The sequence below is a fragment of the Haemaphysalis longicornis genome, unplaced genomic scaffold (assembly GCF_048455015.1).
Source record: "Haemaphysalis longicornis isolate Haplotype H1 unplaced genomic scaffold, Haemaphysalis longicornis Haplotype H1 scaffold_6, whole genome shotgun sequence".
Lineage (NCBI taxonomy): Eukaryota > Metazoa > Arthropoda > Arachnida > Ixodida > Ixodidae > Haemaphysalis > Haemaphysalis longicornis.
The window spans coordinates 114,694,219-114,713,796 of record NW_027526407.1 but is presented as its reverse complement, the minus strand read 5'-3'; the positions used below and the strand labels follow the sequence as shown (position 1 = coordinate 114,713,796).

At 44.4% G+C, this 19,578-nt stretch overlaps 1 protein-coding gene across 2 annotated transcripts in view; it reads right to left on the bottom strand.

Moving 5' to 3' along the window:
• Nucleotides 1-19,578, bottom strand: part of LOC144141904 (venom metalloproteinase antarease-like TtrivMP_A) — a 116,666-nt gene that overhangs the window by 18,505 nt on the left and 78,583 nt on the right. For both annotated transcript variants that reach the window (XM_077673374.1, XM_077673373.1), the window contains exons 6-10: nt 15,361-15,527; nt 13,578-13,649; nt 13,367-13,500; nt 13,229-13,278; nt 1,281-1,389 (exon numbers count right to left, since the gene is read on the bottom strand). In XM_077673374.1, coding sequence (XP_077529500.1) covers nt 1,281-1,389; nt 13,229-13,278; nt 13,367-13,500; nt 13,578-13,649; nt 15,361-15,527 — 532 coding nt within the window. The remainder of the gene's footprint in view (nt 1-1,280; nt 1,390-13,228; nt 13,279-13,366; nt 13,501-13,577; nt 13,650-15,360; nt 15,528-19,578) is intronic.

Here is a 19,578-nt window from a genome sequence, read left to right as displayed (position 1 = left end):
TTGCTAGGATAATTCCCCAGCCTTTTGCTGTTGTCGGCTATGGGATACACACCTGACATCAAACTCACGGCAGCTATGTTTTCAGGAAACGCTATCCATACTGCGCAGATCCGGCCTCTACAGAAACTGAAGGCCAACCAGGACCCCGGGCTAAATTTCTGAAGCACGTTCGTTTTTTTCTCTGTTGGCTATGTAGTGTGTTAGCAGTGGGTTAGATGCTGTGGACGTATTTTGCGGACAATATCTGTGTGGGTGCGGGTTCGGTGGACGCCACCTGTGTGCGTACTTTTTCCAACGTAGCGAAGTAGACATTTCGTATCCAACAACACTTACGGAGTATACCGTCGAGCCCACAGAAGGTGCTCACTTCCCCCATGGTGAGTCGGCAAAAAGTGAGAACAACAGTACGAGAAACGACAAAATAACAGCGACGGCAAGCTCAGGAAACGCGCATGCAGCAAGCAAACAGGGATCAAATCCAGCGCCAGGCACTGAACCGGCTTTGTAATAAAAATAAAAAACGCCTAAGAAGCAATAACCAATTCGCCACGCAGAATCTCTGTACATGGACAGGTCGGTACCTGCAAACCCGGTGGTAATTTGTAGTTACGTTACGCTCTTTCTAAATAACATTTAATGTTTAAACGTATTGAACATGAGATTTATTTTATCCATAAGGAAAAAGAAAGGTCTCGCTGTTTTCTGGCCTGCAAATTGCCATCAAACTTTAAAATATTAAAAACGCGCCTGTAAGCTATTAAGCAGATGTTAAAGTTCTGGTGCGTTTGGGAATATATTTAGTTTCTTTGAAACTGCTGTTACTAGCTTCTGGCCCGTACTTTCACCGAAGTTGGACGGTGTCGTTTGGGGCAATTATAAGGCGCCACTGCCTTTTATTGGAGTGTATGTGTTATTTATGAGGCGACAGGCCAAAACTAGCCTTTGCAGCCGTGTGTTTGTTCTCATAATCAAAGTATTGTTCCTCATCTGCTAGCCGTAAATTAATTTACAAGGCACAAATATTAAAACATTTCCTTGATATGGTGAAATTATTATGTATCAGTATCTCCCGTGAATTTTGCTGTCAAGTTAGTGGACTTCGTTCATTACGCTCACTAGTTCGATAAATGTGCGTTTTTATTATACATATAACTTTGCGTACTAACTGAGGCACTAACAAGTGCAAAACATAAATTGGCAAAGCTTAATTTGTTTCTCTTAAAACCTGTTTGGGTGCTTAGAAATGCATGACACGGAAAATGCGCGACATCTTCACTCACGAGTGCCCCAATTCGTGCGCCAAGGTGTGAATCCCGCTGTATGAGCCGGGCTTGTCTTCCACGAGACCAACAAATTCCGTGGTGCAGATGCCGCACAGGTACGCTTGTCCTTGAAAAGAAAACAATTTTACAAAAGTAACAACGTTTGCATATACGCGCGTACTTGGATACAAATATGCATACATGCAGCGAACTCCACTTTGCCCATAGGCACGGCAGCATCGCTGTAACGTGGACGCGTAATCCCTTCATGTTTTATGTGCGGAGTACCTTAGGACAGCAGACCGTCCATCCGCGTCCGCGCGCATAGCATTTACAACCGCAAAAAATCACACAGGCACCGACAGGATTCGATCCTGCGTCTGGTAAACCATACAGTGTCCGTCGTCTTACCCATCGGGCTACGACCGTGAGTTAGCACCCGAACGTCAAACGGCTTACCCCGTCACGTGTAAAGTACTTCAGGACCTCCCAATGTCCGCCTTGCCTCTATCCGGGCGCACAGCACCATCAAGCGAAAGTCAAGCGAAATTCGACTTGAGCCGTGAGTTCCAGTTTAATTTAGAGAATAATCAAGGTGTAACTCATGGCTCAGATTGAATGACGGTCGAGGCTCACATCGGATGTTTCTCGGGGCGCAACTTTAATGTCGTTTCGAGTCGCCATATTCCGCACTCTCGCCATCATCCACGCAGCGGTGATGCTGACATTTTCCATGCAGAGTTTCGCTACCGTGCTTCCGCTTGAAGCGGGATGCGCGTAGCGGCAGAGCTTGTCACAACCGACGCAGCTGATCAACACAACAATGCCACAGGTTCCAACCATTCCGGCGATCTGTAATGACAGCTACTCGTGGAAGGACGGCCCCAAGTCACCGACGGTTATCGCCGGCGATCACCAAGCGCTACTCATGAGACGGAGTGGGCTTGGCGGACTACAAAACCTGGCAGCGAACATTGCTTGGCTCACGGGTACGGCAGCATCGCGAGAACGCGGTTGCTAAATCCCTTCATGTTTTCCGTGCCGGTGAGAAAACTGTATGCCAAATGCATCCGATCATATATTGTGTTAATTATCGTGCTTTCGTGCCCATAGCTGCTCTGTTCGTTATTTTGTCCCTTGGCTTCTTGCACTAAAAGTCTCTTGTTACTTGGAGGAGATATAGAGACGAATCCCGGCCCTTAATTGGCCTCTCCTTCGAAACCACTTGAGGTAATTGTTCTTTACTTGAAACAGACTAAGGAACAACGACTAAAGTCTATCAAAACTACGCTTGAAAGCCTTGATTTTCTTCACAAAAAATATCTCCCTTTGTTGACCAAGTCGCTCACCTGCAACCTACTCTGAGTACATTAGGACTGAAGTTTGATGATCCAGAAAATCGGTGAAGAAGACCAATTCTGCTTGTATTCCGCGTCCCGGAAAGTGAAAAAAGAAAACAGTGCTAGCCGTGATAAGCCAATTAATTATACCATTATTAGAGATATTCCCTGTAATCCATCCCCTGTTTCCCTGTTCGCCTGCTTCCATCGACGCAATCCACAGAATAGGAAGCCTCGATCCAACAAAACAAGACCGATAATGCTGAAATTAGTAGACTTTTGTGAAAAAGAACACCGTTATGAAAAGGTGTTCAAAATTGAAAGGGGTGGAGTTACTCGATTAGCGAAGATTTCTCAGCCAGAGTTAGGGATATCAGAAAGAAGCCATGCAATTACGGAATTTCGGAAAACCAAAAAAGAAGCTGGAAGTAAAGCGGTGCTGGCCTATAAAGAAATTTGGATAAACGATGAGCCCTGTTATCGAGATGATGCGAGCAGTAAAGTCATTCCTTTAAAATTAGGCCCGAACAATGCCGCGCAATGAAAAACTAGCGAGAAGACGACCTTAGTGCTGCAACCCTGACGCTAACAAAACTACGACCCAGACGAGGAAACGAGCTTCCGAAATAAGCTTCATTAACGTAAATGCCCGCAACATTCTTAAGAAATCAGATCACAGGGAATCATTTCTGTTAGGCCTCAAACACCTGACTTCGTTGCCATAACAGAGACATGGCTAACAGCTGACATCATGGATGAGAAGATATCCACGCCTAATTACTCCGTCGAATGGAAACAGACCCACGCGTGGCGGGGGCGTCGCCATATTATTAAAAAATTACGCCATGTAACCATAGGGGAGCCATGAGTAGGATGCTAAGCAGCATGGGGGTTCACTCAATTTCCCATTTGTGGGTGCTGTTGGTTCGGGGCTGTTGGTTCCATCCGAACTCATCCTACAGCACCGGGGCAGAGCCGGCGCAGGCGGTGCCTCGGAGCAGACTGAACGCAGCGCAGCACGCGCACCTGCTTTTATAGAGCTGGGCAGAACAAAATGGAGGAGAGGCGCGCATGCGCAGTGTTATACAACTGGAGGAGAGGAGAATGGAGGAGAGACGCGCATGCGCGGTGGAGTGTGGACGGCGCACGCGGGACATCGCCCCCACCATTAGCTGCTCCGCATCTAAAAACACTGTTCTTTTCACTGTGCCCCCAGTTGTCGATAACGTGGAAGCAGTGTTTTGCAAACTAAAAAAATTGGCCGCGTATCTGCTCCTTTTGTTGCAAATGTCGCCAAAAGACGATAGTCTTTATCGACTTTTGCTAAGTAAATGCCTGCCTTCGCTTTCCCGCTGACCTCTCATGTTGTTCCTGTTGCGTCGCGCTCCACGCAAGCTAAAGACGCCAAAGGTTTGCTTAAATCATTTTAAATTTCTCGCGTTCTACTGCTCCAAACCGGGTGTCTCGATGCCAACGCTGTCGTGCGGCGAAGACGGGCGTGAATCGAGGCGCCCTACTTCAACGTTTATAGAGCGGCGTTTCCCTAGTCCACGTGCGTTACAAGCAGAACGTGGAACCTATCTATTGGAACCTTTTGTAACTGTTGCCACTTGATTTCATCAAATGCCGCCAGAAGCTATATGGCGCGTGCGACAGCAAGCGACGGCGGGGTGATATTTTTTTCTTCAGTTGATGAAGTATTTATTCTCGCCAAAATCAAACATGTACGATTTTTTATAAAGGAACGCTGCAAATATCACTTCTGTATTGATTTGTTTTCTTATATATGCATAATGTTTTGTTGTTCTTCAACAATATTGACAAGTATGAACATTACACCGGACTTAGACGGGCACATTCAGTTGTGACTATATAAGACTATGGCGCAGGCTTTGTTTTACTTTGGCCGGGTGGCTGAATCGAGTCACAGACAGACAGACGGACAGACCTACAGACAGACAGACATACAGACAGACCAAAATTTCTGGGTTTGAGTAGCCCAAGAAAGCTATCGTCTTTAAAATTGGCTTTCAGATGGTCGCTGTTGGGTGCGTTTATTGTAGCCCCTCGAGCGAACCTGACGTTCTACGCTCCCTGTATCACTACATGGATACACACCTAAAACGCGTCAGACTGATCCTGCTTGTCGATTTCAATGACCGTGATATCGATTGGAAAGCCATGAAGTTTCATTCTCCGAACTCCGATACGGTCTGCGATAGCATCCTAGATTTTAACCTGCATCCCACGCAGGGGATCAAGCAACCCACGGGCACGCAAGGAACAACTAACAATGTCCTTGATCTAATATTTACAAGCGGTCACTACTCACCCGAAAACATTAAAATATACATATCCGAAGAAATATCAGACCACCAGCTGATGTATTCCTTTATACCAAAGAAGGCCGACTGATTCACTGGCCAACAGCGACAACATTTTATGATGTTATGAATGGTGATGATACAAGCATATTTCATAACCTGATTCGCGAATATGACGGATTCGAAATTTTTGCGGCTGGCCATTCAGCATATATGGATGCACTCTGGCAAAAGTTTAAAGATATACTTTTTGGTTGTATTAATGTTTGCGTGCCCACAAAACACAAGAAGCTCAATAAAGAAAACCCATGGATTGCGCCCGATATCATCCACGCAAAACGTAAGGTAAAACGGCTTAGAAAGGCACGAAAAACAAACTCTCAAAATCAAGCGTAAACCAACTTGTCACGGCTATTACCACTCTTAAATCTAAAATAAAGGTTCCAAAGTCTAATTACTTCACTAAGCCCCTCCCCAGTTTTTTGAAGGACGCTGTGCAAACTTTTGGAGTTATTTGAATCTCAAGAAACATAATGAGCAACCCACATCACCTAAAGACAACGTTAAAACAGCAAACGTTTAAATAACTACTTCCAGTCTGTCTTTGCAGTCGATGATGGTAATTTACCACCCATACGCCCGTTTAATCACATTACTATAGGACCTCTTACAGTAAGCAAAGCCGGAGTATTGAATCTTCTACTAATTATAGATGCAAAGAAAGCTACCGGACCTGATAACGTGCCGAATGGTTTTCTGAAAAGATACTGTAAATTGGTTTTAAATACTTATGCGTTCTTTTTAATAAATCACTATCTGTGGGTAGACTACCAAAAGAATGGAAGCTGGCTAAAATATTCCCGGTACATAAATCGGAAAAAGAAACTGACGTGTCTAATTTTAGGCCGATTTCTTTACTTGTACGGCGTGTAAGGCTCTTGAACATATATTCCTTAAACACATTATAACAGGCCAGGAACGCAAGAACTTTTTGTCCCCTTGTCAACATGGTGTACGGAAGGATCTCGAAATGACCACTCAACAGTTAAAGCTCACCCATGATTTATCACTAGTCATTTACGGCCAAAAGCAAATAGATTTCATTTGGGGGGGGGGGGGGCTATTTAAAGGGTGTTCTCGTGTTCCACACAAAAACTAATTAAGAAACTTGAATCCACGTTAGGCGCTGGCATCATCGATAACTAGCTTATTGACTACATAACCGATCGGCAGCAGTTTGTATGCGTCCAAAAAGAAGCGCCTGAAATTGCCCAGGCCACGTCTGGAGTTCCGCAGGGTAGTGTCCTGGCTGCGGTTCTCTCACTAATTTACATAAACGATCTATCTGCCCAATTCAGAAGCAAAATCAGGCTCTTCGCAGACGACTGCAGTATTTACCGAGAACTTAATTCAGCTTACAATCACATAATACTAAAGGAAATTTCAATATTCATTTCCAAGTGCTTTGATGATTGGCAGGTGAAAATAAACGTACAGGAATCTGCTATTTCGGTTGTAACGAGGAAAAAATGTACCTCTGAATTTTTGTGCACGATAAATGACACGACCTTTACCAGGGCAACGCCGCCTGTATAAACAACTCATGAGCGAAAAATGGCCAGACAGCCACTCTTTGCTGGTCTCTCCTACCCTTTCCCTCTCCGTAGCCTTCCTGCGTGCTTTCGTGCCCGCCAGCCAGCGCCGCTTCTCGGAAACTATGCCAAATAGTTGACAGTTTGTCTATGGTACCCCAGGCGGCGCTCCTACGCCTTGTTGTTTATCAATATGCCTGTCTGTCTTGGTCTGACGCTGATAAAACCCACTGCACCACGGCGGATGCAAAACGACATAGAGTGTCATACTAATTATACTAGAGGGAAATCTGGCGCCACTGTCTAGGGGAGCCGCGCTTCAGCGAGCGTTCCATCATGTACCGGCCAGGCACGTTTCAATTGCTCTTGGCATGGCTCATGAACCGGCTGAAAAGTTGCCTCGGGCTGCAAAAAAACAACAATATTACTCTAAAAGATTTTTAAATTGGTGTTGCTATTACAAAATTGAACTACGAGAAAGATTTTTTCGTCAGTAATCATTTAGAAGCTTTATGCCCGATACAGAAGGAAAAAAAGTCACCTTTCTGGCTTCGAGACAAAAAAGAAGCCTTGGCTAGCTAAGCCAAGTAGGCGAGAAACGTCGCTAGCTGCAATGGCGCCGCCCACGGCAGCCCGCGATTGCCATGCCAGATTTCCCTCTCTATATTTTAGTATGAAACTTTATGGCAAAACTACTTGTGGTGCCGCAGGCTGATGTCGGCTTTGCGCGATTACGAACTAGGATCCCGGGCCCCGAAATTTTCTGAGTGGCGCATCCCCACTCTATGCCCTTTGCGTTTCGGCCTTGTTTTGTTCACGCTATTCGCACTCCGCATCGGTAAACAGTTTTAAAATCGAGGACTGTACTGTAGAATCGCCCTTACTTCTTAAGCGCCCTTACTACAGTACTGCAGACGTGCCCTTAGAAGCTGGACGCTCAACTGCTTATCCTTTTGTTTTCTATAATGTCCTGAAAGTTTCAATCACGTTTAATATATTGGAAAGAAATGGTAGAAGTGAGCGCTTGAACAGAAAATATACACGAATTTTTTTCTTCCCAAAATTCTCCAGGGAGAATTATATCTATAAAGTACTGGCTGTACCATCCGAAAATATTGTTTTAATGTTTGCTATATGTCTATCCGACAATTAATTTGTTCTCACACGATTTCTGTCCCGCCTGCGTCAGTCCTTTTGCGAAAAAGGCAGCAGGTATCAAGCGAGCGACACGTTGGATGAGATGTCCAGTTCGCCCCAGAACTAGAGCCTCGTCACGGCTAAGATGTGACGTGACCATACGGCTCTTGAAACCCAACAGGCAAGCTGACAGGAACACGTAGTAGCAATGAGCGCAGCGTTCGCGATTCAGTAGCAGTGACGTAAGGCGGGAAGCCCGCAGGCGCGAGCCACACAGCGGAGAGAGAGAGAGAGAATAAACTTTATTTATTGAGAGGAGTCAAGCGGGCGGTTTCCTCAGTTCAGGACCCCGTTGGAGCGTCCAGCCGCCTCAGCTCGGTGGATCAGCCGAAGCTGCTCTTCGAGGCTAGAGTTGGCCAGCACTTCCTCCCACTGCTCAATCGAGGGATTAGATATCGGGGAAAGTGAGGGGTTAAGCTGGCACTCCCACACCATGTGATACAAGGTGCAGGGCGCGTTGCAGAATTGGCACTGTGGGTAGTATATTGTTGGCCAGAATAAGTGGAGTTTGGTCGGGTGGGGGAACGTGTTGGTTTGGAGGAGACGCCAGGAGCGCTCCTCTGCCTTGCTGAGGGAGGGGTGGCCAGCGGGTAGCATAAGTCTGGTGAGCCTGTAGAATTGGGTCACCTCCTGGTATGACGTTACAGGGATCGCTGTCTCAAGCCAACTTTCTCGCGGCGCTCGGTTGTTCAGACCTCGAGCAGTCTCATGAGCAAAGACATGAGTCCCTGAACTAGCAGTCCCTACTGTTCCCGTTGGAAAATGGGAGGCGCGTTAGGCAATGTTTATACATGCGGCGTTGGCCAGCGTTACAGAGTATAAATACTTAGGGCTAACTATAAAACATGAACTTAGGTTGCGATCCCACATCAAAAACATTACGTCATCACCTCTGATACGGCTAGTTTTTCTCAGGCGCCGCCTGCGTCTTGCGCCACCTGAGACACAGCTGCTTGCGTAAAACGCATACGTGAAAACAATCCTAGAATACGCAACCGTCGTTTGGTTGCCTTCTGAAAGAGTGCATAATAAAATAGTTGGAGCAGTACAACTGAAAGCAGTTAGGTTTATATTTAACAAATGCAAAGAAACTGAGTCACCTTCCGAGTTATTAAAAAAGCTGCATTGTTGACCATGAAAAATCAGGCAAAATTAGCGCGTTTAAAATTTGTTGCAATTGATTCACAATCCCATAAATATTAGCACCACAAACCTTATCTAGTTTGTACAGACACGATCTACACGTAATAACTGCTCTTTTACACACACACAATAATGTTGTCGTGCTGACTGTCTCAGCAACTCCTTTTTCCCTCTGGCGATAGGGGAGTGGAACAAACTAAGCCCATCCATCACGCGTGCTACTGCAATCACCACATATTTGAAACTAGTGGAAAAACAAATTGTGGAAATTTAATTCTTATTTAACTCTAACCATCAGGCACTACTCTTATTATAAGCTGTGGTCATCGTGTGTTTCTATGTGTTATTCTGAATTCTCAGTCTTGCACTGTACGATTCCGTTTATACTTCATGTGTTGCCTACAGGATCACCCAAATGTAAACCTTTTTCAGTCATGAAGCATTGTGACTTCGTTTTTTAGTGATGTCAAACATTATTAATTCCAGTAATAAGCTATGTCAGGGTGTAATATCCACACCATATTTACTGAAACCGTTCTCTTATTCTACATTAATACTGTGCGCTATATTGCCATGTTTTTAGTACTGACTATCACATTCCCAAATGCTTTTTTTTACACTTCAATGTACTTTTTAGCTCGCCTTTAATGATCGTTCACAAGATTGGCAGTATTTCGAATTAAATAAATATTAGTATAATTCACTATCATCATCGCAGGCTGTTTCTATTTATTGGAGAATGAAGTGTTTCTAGCTCCTTCTTTCGCAGTGTGTCCAAGCAATTCTCTGTTCCCAAATTCACCAGTTCAGCCCTTCATCGAGTCACTGGTCTCGGAACATTTTTTTCTACACCAATGAGAACCACTCTGTTGAATAGGCGGTCTATATAATGTCTCTTAAGCCCACGACGACCTTCCCAACCCTACCTGATTTGCTGCATTTGAACTAGGATACCTTCTAAGCGAGTTTTTTTCTCTAAACAATGCTGCTGTGTTTAAAAGAAACTAAACCATGAAGCAAATGTTCATGATCCCGAAATGACCAAACGCATTTACTTTTAAACATCTTGAAACAAAAGCGGAATGAGAGGAATTTTTTCTATATTGCCATGATATCATGCCCCAGGGCTCCCAGAGTCAGTTCTTGTGAAGAATCTCCCCGATCTGATTTTTTTCGAAAACACCTAGGACGTTAACATAACCCGTAAATAGGTGTTTCCGGGCAGCTGTTCCTAACGATAAACAACTTCCATAGGCACCTGATATTCCTCTTATGATGTTACAATGCGTGAGCATCAGTTTTCTTTTTTCTTCCGTTGTAAAAGCAACCGTGTCAGTCAATACTTTATTGGGGCTGGAGGAATAGGCCCCAAACCCTAGTGATGTAGCAGCATAACTATTCACGGAGATGGAGAACGAAAACATACTCTAAGCAAAGCACAGGGATGTTCACGAACAAGACATAACACGGAACTGCAGAGAGATCCACAAGCGAGAAGACGACGCAGCCGAGCAGCCAGCGCGTGAAATGACCAGAGAAAAGTAGAACAGACTGCTGAGTACACTATCGAACGCCCCCGTTTGGATCTACCTCATGCCAAGTTTCAAAAGCGCAGTATCATTGCCTAACAAAGAAACATTCAGTTCTCTTTTAAAACTCTGCATTATTCTTTTGCAAATAAAAAACTTTGATAGGACGGCCAAAATCCAACCAAAAGCGCTAATCTGAAGCAGAAGCGGCCAGGGCAGTAAACGAGCAGACAATGAGTATACCATCACCCCAAAAAAAGCAGTGGAGGGCAATGAAACGTTGTGCAGGGTGAGTTGAGGTTGCTCAACGGGCTTCTGGTTGACTGGAAAGTTGTGGATTTGAAGCCTGTCGTAGGCATGCCTAAACCCCGGTGCCCTGCGGTTGTCGTATCGTGTCCAGAAACGCCCTACGACGCACCAATAGCCTACAATCTGCCGAGGTATAGCCACACTGCCTCTGCCTTCAGCACCTGCCGCGTGCCTTTACCATAGGCCTTGAGTGCTTTTACTGGTCGCAAAACTTCGCTGTCCGTTTCCTGTGGGCAGCGCGACCCGGTGATGGCACCAAAGTCGCCGACGGGGTATCCTGCGCCCGCGCATGCTGCAAGCGACGGTAATGTTTGCCCGGTATTGGCATGCGCGTGCTCACTACGTCTTGGCGCCCCGCTTTGATTTAGGCAGTTTCCTTCACTAGTCATCCAATCTTCGTAAAAATACGTTGAGGCCCTTCATGGACGGATATTTTTTGTTCAATTGCCCCCTACTTACGATCCATGACGGCACCCGCGTCCTGAGGGTTTAACGCAGAATCACATTTACCCATTTTAAAAAATCGTAGTATTTTAGGAAAAAATTACCAAAATAAAGACGGCAGCTCTGTAGTCAGTGGCTGTTACTTGATAATAGATTTAGAAACGCAAGTACACATCGTTCAGTGTACACAATAATAACATAATTGCTCAACGATGCGCAGATCACGCCAGATAAAGAATAATGCTGCAAGTGGAAGCCCAATAGGTTCTTGCGAGGGTTTAAGGCCGCTGCAGAAAGGCAAGGGACGGAACACAAAACGACGGACTGTACCGTGTCTTTTCGCAGAAACGCTATAAAATCATTGCAAATATGAAGCCTCAGGAAGACTATTAAAATCCCGTTTCTCAAAGGCTATAAAGAAAGGGAAATAAAAGACTGCCTATGGAGGCAATCAAGCATGATGAAGACAAACCGCAATAAATTTATTTCCTGAGTTGTAATGTGTGGCACACGACCAAAGCGGAATATCGAACGAGATCACAAATACCACGTTACAGTCCTGTTTGGCGCACTAGCCAGAGCAGAAGGCAGCACAATTTTTACCGCAGGTAATTATAAAACAACGTCTAGGTTTCCCATTATGAGAAATTGAGGCTTAGGTTTAGCTAGTGTTTCATACAATAGTTCAAGGACGCTCGCAAGAAGCCATAGTTTCTTTGATTACTGCTCTGTCAGCTCGATTTTATCCCGCCATCTGTTGGACTATTTGCTCTTTTCATCACAGGCTATTGCTCATTTTTCTCTGAGAAATGAAACCCTTGCAGAAGAAATTGAATTACTTCCACGTTCCCACAGAGTGGCGACTGCAACTTAAAGCCGCTAAAACTACGACTACACAGCAAACTCTGTACAACAATTCCCACGTGGACACGAGCACAAGCATTTCTGTTTGCGGTTAAATGTGTAAAGAGTTCTTGGGTAGTTGGGTGAACGCTCGGCGTCTTCAGTTATCTGGCGGTGTTGTCAGCGCCAGAGGTCCAAGATTGAGACTTCAATCAGGCTAGAACACCGCTCGGAACGGTTTCAGCCTTGTCGCGCCGCAGTGACACCACATCCATTTTGACAGAGAATTCATCGGCACTGATGATGGCAGTGCGAGAATAATGCTTTTAGGATACACGCATATACTTTGAGTCGAAGCCGAAGTCTCCGGGTTTTTGCTGCTGCATGGCATACTTCTGTTTCTTTTGTTGCTCTCCGTCACTGGGTAAACACAACAGTGAAACTTTCCATTGTACACATTTGTACAAGAATGGCCGGATGGGACACCACAAGTGTTTGGCACCGTCCTTTAGAGGCACTTATAAAGTCGCATAATAATGAACAGGGTGAGAAGCTTGCTGCGCGTCATTCTCACACCAAACACTCTGATGTAACCAGGTTTCCATCGCTCACATCTGCGCTACGCCGCCCGAGGAGAGCCCCTGTGTCCCCCGTGCGGATGGGAGTGCCACCAGGCGGCAGCCAAAGGCAGCATATGAAGCTGTGAAGCACTTTGGTGATCAATAAAGCGTTCGAAGGCCCTGCATAATTTGCCTGGACATAACAAAGCCGCTTCTTCCTCCGCGCCACCAAAAGCCTACCCTCGTACACCTGTTGAACCACAGCCTTACCTTCTATTCATAAGACTGGACAACTAATACATCATTCTCTAATAATTTAATTTTTATTTTAGTTCTATAATAAGGTTCATCCAAAATAGCTTGAGTTGTATCGTAAGCAAATGCTTAATATCAACATTATATGCATCTGTTCGCCAGAAATGTATAACAACCAAACATACACAGTGTTCTTTTTTCAGAAATATACAAAACTAGCGGAATTATTTCTGAAGTCGGAAGCTCTTCAAATTGACGCGATTTGCAGTTCCAGTTGTGGGACCTTTTGCACCTAGGTTGACTGGCACTACCGTACTCTAAATTGGAAGGTGTTCTTACTGCTCGTGCGAGTCCAAATTTCTGCAATGCGCCAACAAAATATGGTTTTCACCACTACTCTTCAGGACAGTTCAAAAGAAAACTATCTTACCAGCCAAACCGACGTTTTTCTTTCCATCAATAATAGCGTAGGCATCACGGCTGCAAACAAATGAACCAAATTTACAAACTGCTGTAGCCTTCCTGGATTTTGTATTCTGGCATTTCTTTCCAAGACAACAGTATTTACCCAGTCAACAAAAATACAAGGTCGGGATATCTGTAGGTTACTTTCTTGTAGTAGGCATAATTGCGAAGGTTTGCCAGCGTGGATTTCGAACTAATTTGGTTGCCACGTTCAGCAAGGTATGGTTCTCTTCCTATCTGCAAGAAAATTGCGCTTTTATTTAAACAATATTTGAACCTGAAAGAACACAAAGAGTAGTAGAGGGCGTAGTTACCGGGCTTCTTTCCATTCCGGTAATTGCAAGCTGCACTGTGGGTTTTCTTGTTTCCTCAAGACGGATGTTCACCTAAACGTCGTTAAAAAGCAGGAGCATCAAAGAAACACTTAATAGGTTCAGGAATACAGTACTCATTTGTCCGAGTTTATCACCGAGATTTGTTCGTGACCGAAGCCAGTAGCTGCTTCTGAAGGTGTTTCTGAAGGTGTTTCTTGGTTCACGCGTGTCTCTTCCGTACGGCAGTGATATAAACGGGGTAAATTTAAATTTACTTGAGCAAACCTCTAGCGTGTTATTTTTTGAGGAACGAGGCGGGAGAAGAGCAGTATGAGAGGTCAGCGAGAAAGAGAAGGAAGGGATTTACTTGGCAGGGGTGCCAGCGGAATATCGTCTTCCCTCGACATTTGCAACGAAAGGAGCAGATACGAGGCCAACTTTTATTACGCTTTCGCTTCCTCAAGTCTCAAGTCTCTACTTTTGTCCCGTCCTTCCGCGCTACTTAACCATGCTTCACAGTTCGAACCAACTAGCCCACATCTAAGCGTTGACCGGGTTAAAAAAGTTCTCCATATTACGTTGTCATGTAACACCGATGATGCATAATATAAAATTTGTAGAAGACACCCACGTTTATAGATAATGTGGAGAGACGCGATAGCCTCACTTCGCCGTGGATGAAACGTTTTTAAACGCAGCTAGTGTCGTCAGCATTCCTAATCCCCAAGATATAGAAGTCACGCACCCAGTTATACTACAGCGTAGTTTAAGTGGTTGTGAAAGAACAAAACACACGACACACCATAAGCCCCGGGTCTTTTGACCATGGCTGCCGGTGAGGGTACGTTTGCTCGTCACGCAGATTGCTGCAGGGGGGGAATCCAAATTGGCACCGAGCGCAATGAGCCGCCGTCCGGCGTCCGCACCAAAATAACAACTCCTTCCTAGGTATTCCTCTCCTCAAGGCATTCAAACAACGTGGCATTCCAAGGAACGAGCCCAAATTTGGCAGCAGCGAGAGGTGGTACTCCCCTAAACTATACCACAAAATAAAGACAGGGGAAGAAAAATGATCAAAGTTCACCATCTTCACACTCCCATTACACGATGGCGTAAACGAGAAGTGTGCAGCACGCAAAAAGCAAATTAAAGCCGTTTAAAAGCATGAGGCTGCTCGCCAGCAACTCGTTTTTAGTGCCGTGAATTGAAAGCCCGTAGGCATTATGAGGCTCAATAAGAAATTTTGGGTGTTTAGCAGCGCATTCATGGTTGCGCGTTCACAACCTGCAAAAGGGTTTTCGTGTATTTGAAGATTCCCCTAATGTGCTACGGGAGCACTAATAATGCGCGTGTGGTTCTATAAATGCTGAATTAATGTGCCTCGGTTCACGCGTGTCTCTGCCTATACGGCAGTGATTGAAACGGGGTAAATTTAAATTTACTTGAGCAAACCTCTCGCGCGTTATTTTTCGAGGAACGAGGCGGGAGAAGAGGAGCATGAGAGGTCAGTGGGAAAGAGAAGGAAGGGATTTACTTGGCAGGGGTGCCAGCGGAATATCGTCTTCCCTCGACATTTGCAACGAAAGCAGCAGATACGAGGCCAACTTTCATTACGCTTTCGGTGTCCGGCGCGGCAAATATATTGTCAAGGCAACCGGAATCTATGTATAGGTTTACCTAAAAATCGGTGATTAAGACTTTATTAGTTTTAGGCACGACGGCTTCCTCACGAGGAAGAGTCCAGCTGAACTACCAAAAAGAAAACATTTCTCACATTGCTTACCGTGGCGATCATAATGCATAAGTAGCGGAGCAACGCTGATTCGTTCTTAAACTTTATATGGTGATAACTGTCCAAAACAAAGAAAATTTCCACTAATACTGAGTCCGGAACTTTGCTTCGCTTCGTATCAGCCTTCCGGCCGAGCACGTCTCTTCGAGTAGCTGAAACTGATAGAAAGTTCGTCATATTTTAGTCGGTCCATATGCACCAAGGTCCTAAATTCATCACCATCATTATCATCATCATCACCATCATCATGATCATCATCCTGCTCAGCCCTACCGCTGCACCAAAGACTCTACCATTCACCCCAAATGCTGCCTGCTTGCGCTGCTCGAGTCCACAGTTTACACCTGAATTTCCTTGTTTCATCCCTCTATCGGATTAACGACCTTCCCCTTTTCTAGTCCCATCTCTTGGTATCCCCTCTGTTACAGTAATTTTCCACTGGTTGTCAGTTAATCTCAGTACATGACCAGCGCAAATTTATTTCATTTTTATTTGAAATATGATATCTACTACTCTAGTTTGTTCTCTTATCCAGGTAGCTCGTTTTCTGTCCCTGAGTGTTACTTCATTTTTACTTTACATTATCCGTTCCATGGCCCGTTGAGGCAACCTGAACGTGCTATTCTATTTGTTTAGCAAGGGGCCAAGTTTCACCTTTATACGTCCTAACCCGCACTATGCACGGGTTGTAGATATTCCTTTTGAGTGACAGAGGCAGCCTAGTTTTTATTATTTAGGAGTGCTTGCCTAGTGCTCTCCAACTCATACCTTCTCTGCGACGGACTCCTCCCTCGTGGTTGGTGTCAGAGCTAAGCATCTGTCCCAAGTAGTTGCACTCCTATACCGCTTCTAACGTTTCGCTTCCCAAGCTGAAGAGAACGATTTTGGAATGCTTAATCTTTATTACTTTAGATTTATTCAGTTATATTTTTAGCCTGACGGCCATTCTTTCTGGTTTTAGTTACTCAAGCATATTCGCCTGTGTTCTGCAGTCTAACTCAGCAAGGCTATGTCGTCCACACTGTTTAAATGGCTCAGGTATTCCCCGTTTTTCTTTAACCCTGTGTATTCCCATTCAAGCTTTGTAAACAATCCCTCCAGACAGGCTGGAAATAGTTTTGGCGAGATGGTATCTCCCTGTCTTAACCCTTTCGGATTCATAATTTATCGTTTTGGATGTGGAGTGTTATCCTGTTCGCTGCATTACTTATATATGTCTTCTGGAAGTCTTACGTAGGTCTCTTGTATTCCTTTGTTTTCATTGGTTTTAGCACGGCTGCGGTTTCCACTGAGTCAAACGCTGTTTCGCAGTCTATAGATGCCATCTCAAGAGGCTTAGTGCAATCTGCGGATTACAACGTCACTTGATTGAAAACATGTAAATGATCGATGGTTGAATACCCGTTCCTAAACCAAGCCTGCTCTCTGGGTTGATGGGAATCGGGGCTTGCACCAATGTGGCTCACTGTACATTTGCTGAACAGTTTCTAAACCACCGAAAGTAGGCTGATGGGCCTTTAATTCTTCAGGTCCTTTGGATCTACTTTATTATGAATCAGAATAATGTTCAGTTCCGTTCAGTTCAGTTTCTTGTCACCGACATATTGTATGTTGGCGTTTTCCCAGGCTATGGACACTTTCTCATCTTTCAAGCATTCCTAAAATACTACATCAAGCTTTTCTAATGCAATATCCACTCCATCCTTCAAATGATTCCCGGTTATGCCGTCGTCACCTGCAGTTTTTCTTCTATTCATGCCTTTAAGAGCCTTTCCTACCTACTCGTTAGTTACTAGTGGGGGACATCACAAGTTGAGCTTGTACTCTCAGTAGCCTACCATGGTCTAACGTCACTGGCGTTAGCCTGGTAAAGAATCGTGCTGCTACCTTTATTATCCTGCATGTCCAAGTTTTGCGTTATGTTACCCTGCTCGTCTCTGTGTGCGTACATCCTGTCGTTGCCGATGGCCAGCTTTCTCTCAGTTGCTTTCAAGTTTCTCTGTATTTTCGGCTAATTCGATCTTATCTGCCGCACTTAACACTTTTATACTCTGACACTTTACAATTGGTTCCTTCGTTTTTTAGTTAGTTTTTTTTTTCTGCATGTTGGTTCTCCCACAGTTGTTGCTAGTTAACTGATTGCCGATTTTAGATTGTCATGTAGTCTGTAACATGAATTTTTCTCAGCTCGTTTAGATGCGCAAATTTGTTTTAACAATTATTTAAACTCATCCGATCGAGTTCTGACTGACTTCATGCGGGTTTTCTTAGTTTTCTGAGTTTCCGTCTTTCGTTTTTGAGGTTCAGCCATAGCTTGCATCTAACCATCCTATGATCGCTGCTCCTGTTCTTACTTATTTCATCTAGGTCTTGCACAATACCGGGCTCGTCACCTTAAATGAAGCCAATTTCGTTTCGTTGCATAATCAGTTCTTTGCCTTGTACAATTCCTATTCTTTCGTTTGTAGAAGAATGTGTTCGCCAAGCTCAGGTTATTGCTGCCTGCGAATCACACCAGTGTATCTCCTCGACTGTTGCTATTGTGTATTCTGAAGTTTCCCACTGAGGTTGTAACCATTTTCTTCTTACCGACCTTTGCATTATATTCTGCCATCGCAATCGTTGCTAAAATGGTTCATAAATTTATTTTAACCCACAATAAACATATATACAGGGATGTCAAACTACGAGTAGTCCTTGCTGAATAACTCAAGTTTTATTTGTTAGTTTGCACGGTCAGTTTTGTTACATCACCATATTTTGTGTTCTTTGACTTGCATTTGTAATACATTTTCCACAATACAACGTTAGTTTACAGTAGCAATTGCCAATATGAGCATGCTTAAGATGACCCACTTTTCTTTCTTACGCATTAGCAAGGAAGTAAGATGACAACGGCGATCAGGTGATACAGCAAGCACAGACGCACACTGATACCATTGTACCCATGAAGTGTTGCGGCTCTGCAGGAGAATGCCCCTCTGGTAATATAGCCGTAAAACTCCCAGCGGCAGCTACGTGTTCTAAGTAAGCTGCCGCGTCAGTTGTGCATTCTATTGTATTTCCGATCTCCACTGTTAGGAAAAAGCCTAAATTCTTGGTGCGACAAGAGTAACATTTAGGAAAAATAGGTTGATCAAAGCTCTAAATAACTTCGTTTCAAATACTTTCTTAGGGAAATTGTTAGTTTTTCTACAAATTTTACATATCATGGTAAATAGAAACAAAAACGCATCGTCGCTTTCCTTGCTGTGGTGTGTGATTTTACAACCTGAGCGTACTTCTGTCGCCGGAAGAATACCAATAGGTCTTCGACTGACCGGAAATGCAGTCTTTTTCAATCTCTTCCAAGATTGATTTCGGATGTTTCACATCCAATTGTATTATTTACCCATTCTGGTGCCTGAGACAATTGAGACTCGCTTTTCTCCATATTTTGAAATGGCTTTGTTATCTTGTGTTGGCCAGGACTATAACATCGGCTTCTGCCTTGAGTGCAAAGTATTTATTACTTCTCTTTCTCTTCCTTCGCAATCCGCTACCTACTAATGCCTTCGAGTGGCTTCAACCTGCCTCCTACATATCGTGGCGCTGTCCTTTTCTGCACATAGGGGCTTGTGTTTTCACGACGATGGTAGATTTCCCTGCCTCTTGTCTGTTCACAGGCTTGACTGCGCTCTCCACTGTACAGTTGTGCACTGACGTCGGCGGCCATGTTTCGCTGCTGATATATATAAATATATACAGGGTGTCCCAGCTATCATGCAGCAAGATTTAAAAAGAGAGTAATCGCGTAACTCGAATAAAACCTACTGCATAATGTTTGCATTACTGTGGAAAAGCGGACAGTATTTTTTTTTGTTAATGAGACTTAAAATAATAATTGTAATGAATTATTTTACTCGCAAGGTACTGTCCTAATCACGAAAGTGTCAATGAGGCACTTCTAGGTACCCACGAGGGGCATCTATCTGCGGTATTTTCCGCGACGAACTAATTGCGTAAACATTTATTCTGACTGATAAAGAAAACCCGCGAAATATAAAAAGTACCACGTGACGACGCCTCCGCCTTCATCGTAAAGCAACGGGCTCAAACAGGCTGCCTCTGAGTTAGCCAGAATGAAATAAACAAAAGAAAGAAGGAAGAAATCGCGACCGAGTTTGTGCTTTATCTGCACATGCGCTACGCGAATTTTGCTGTTGCTGC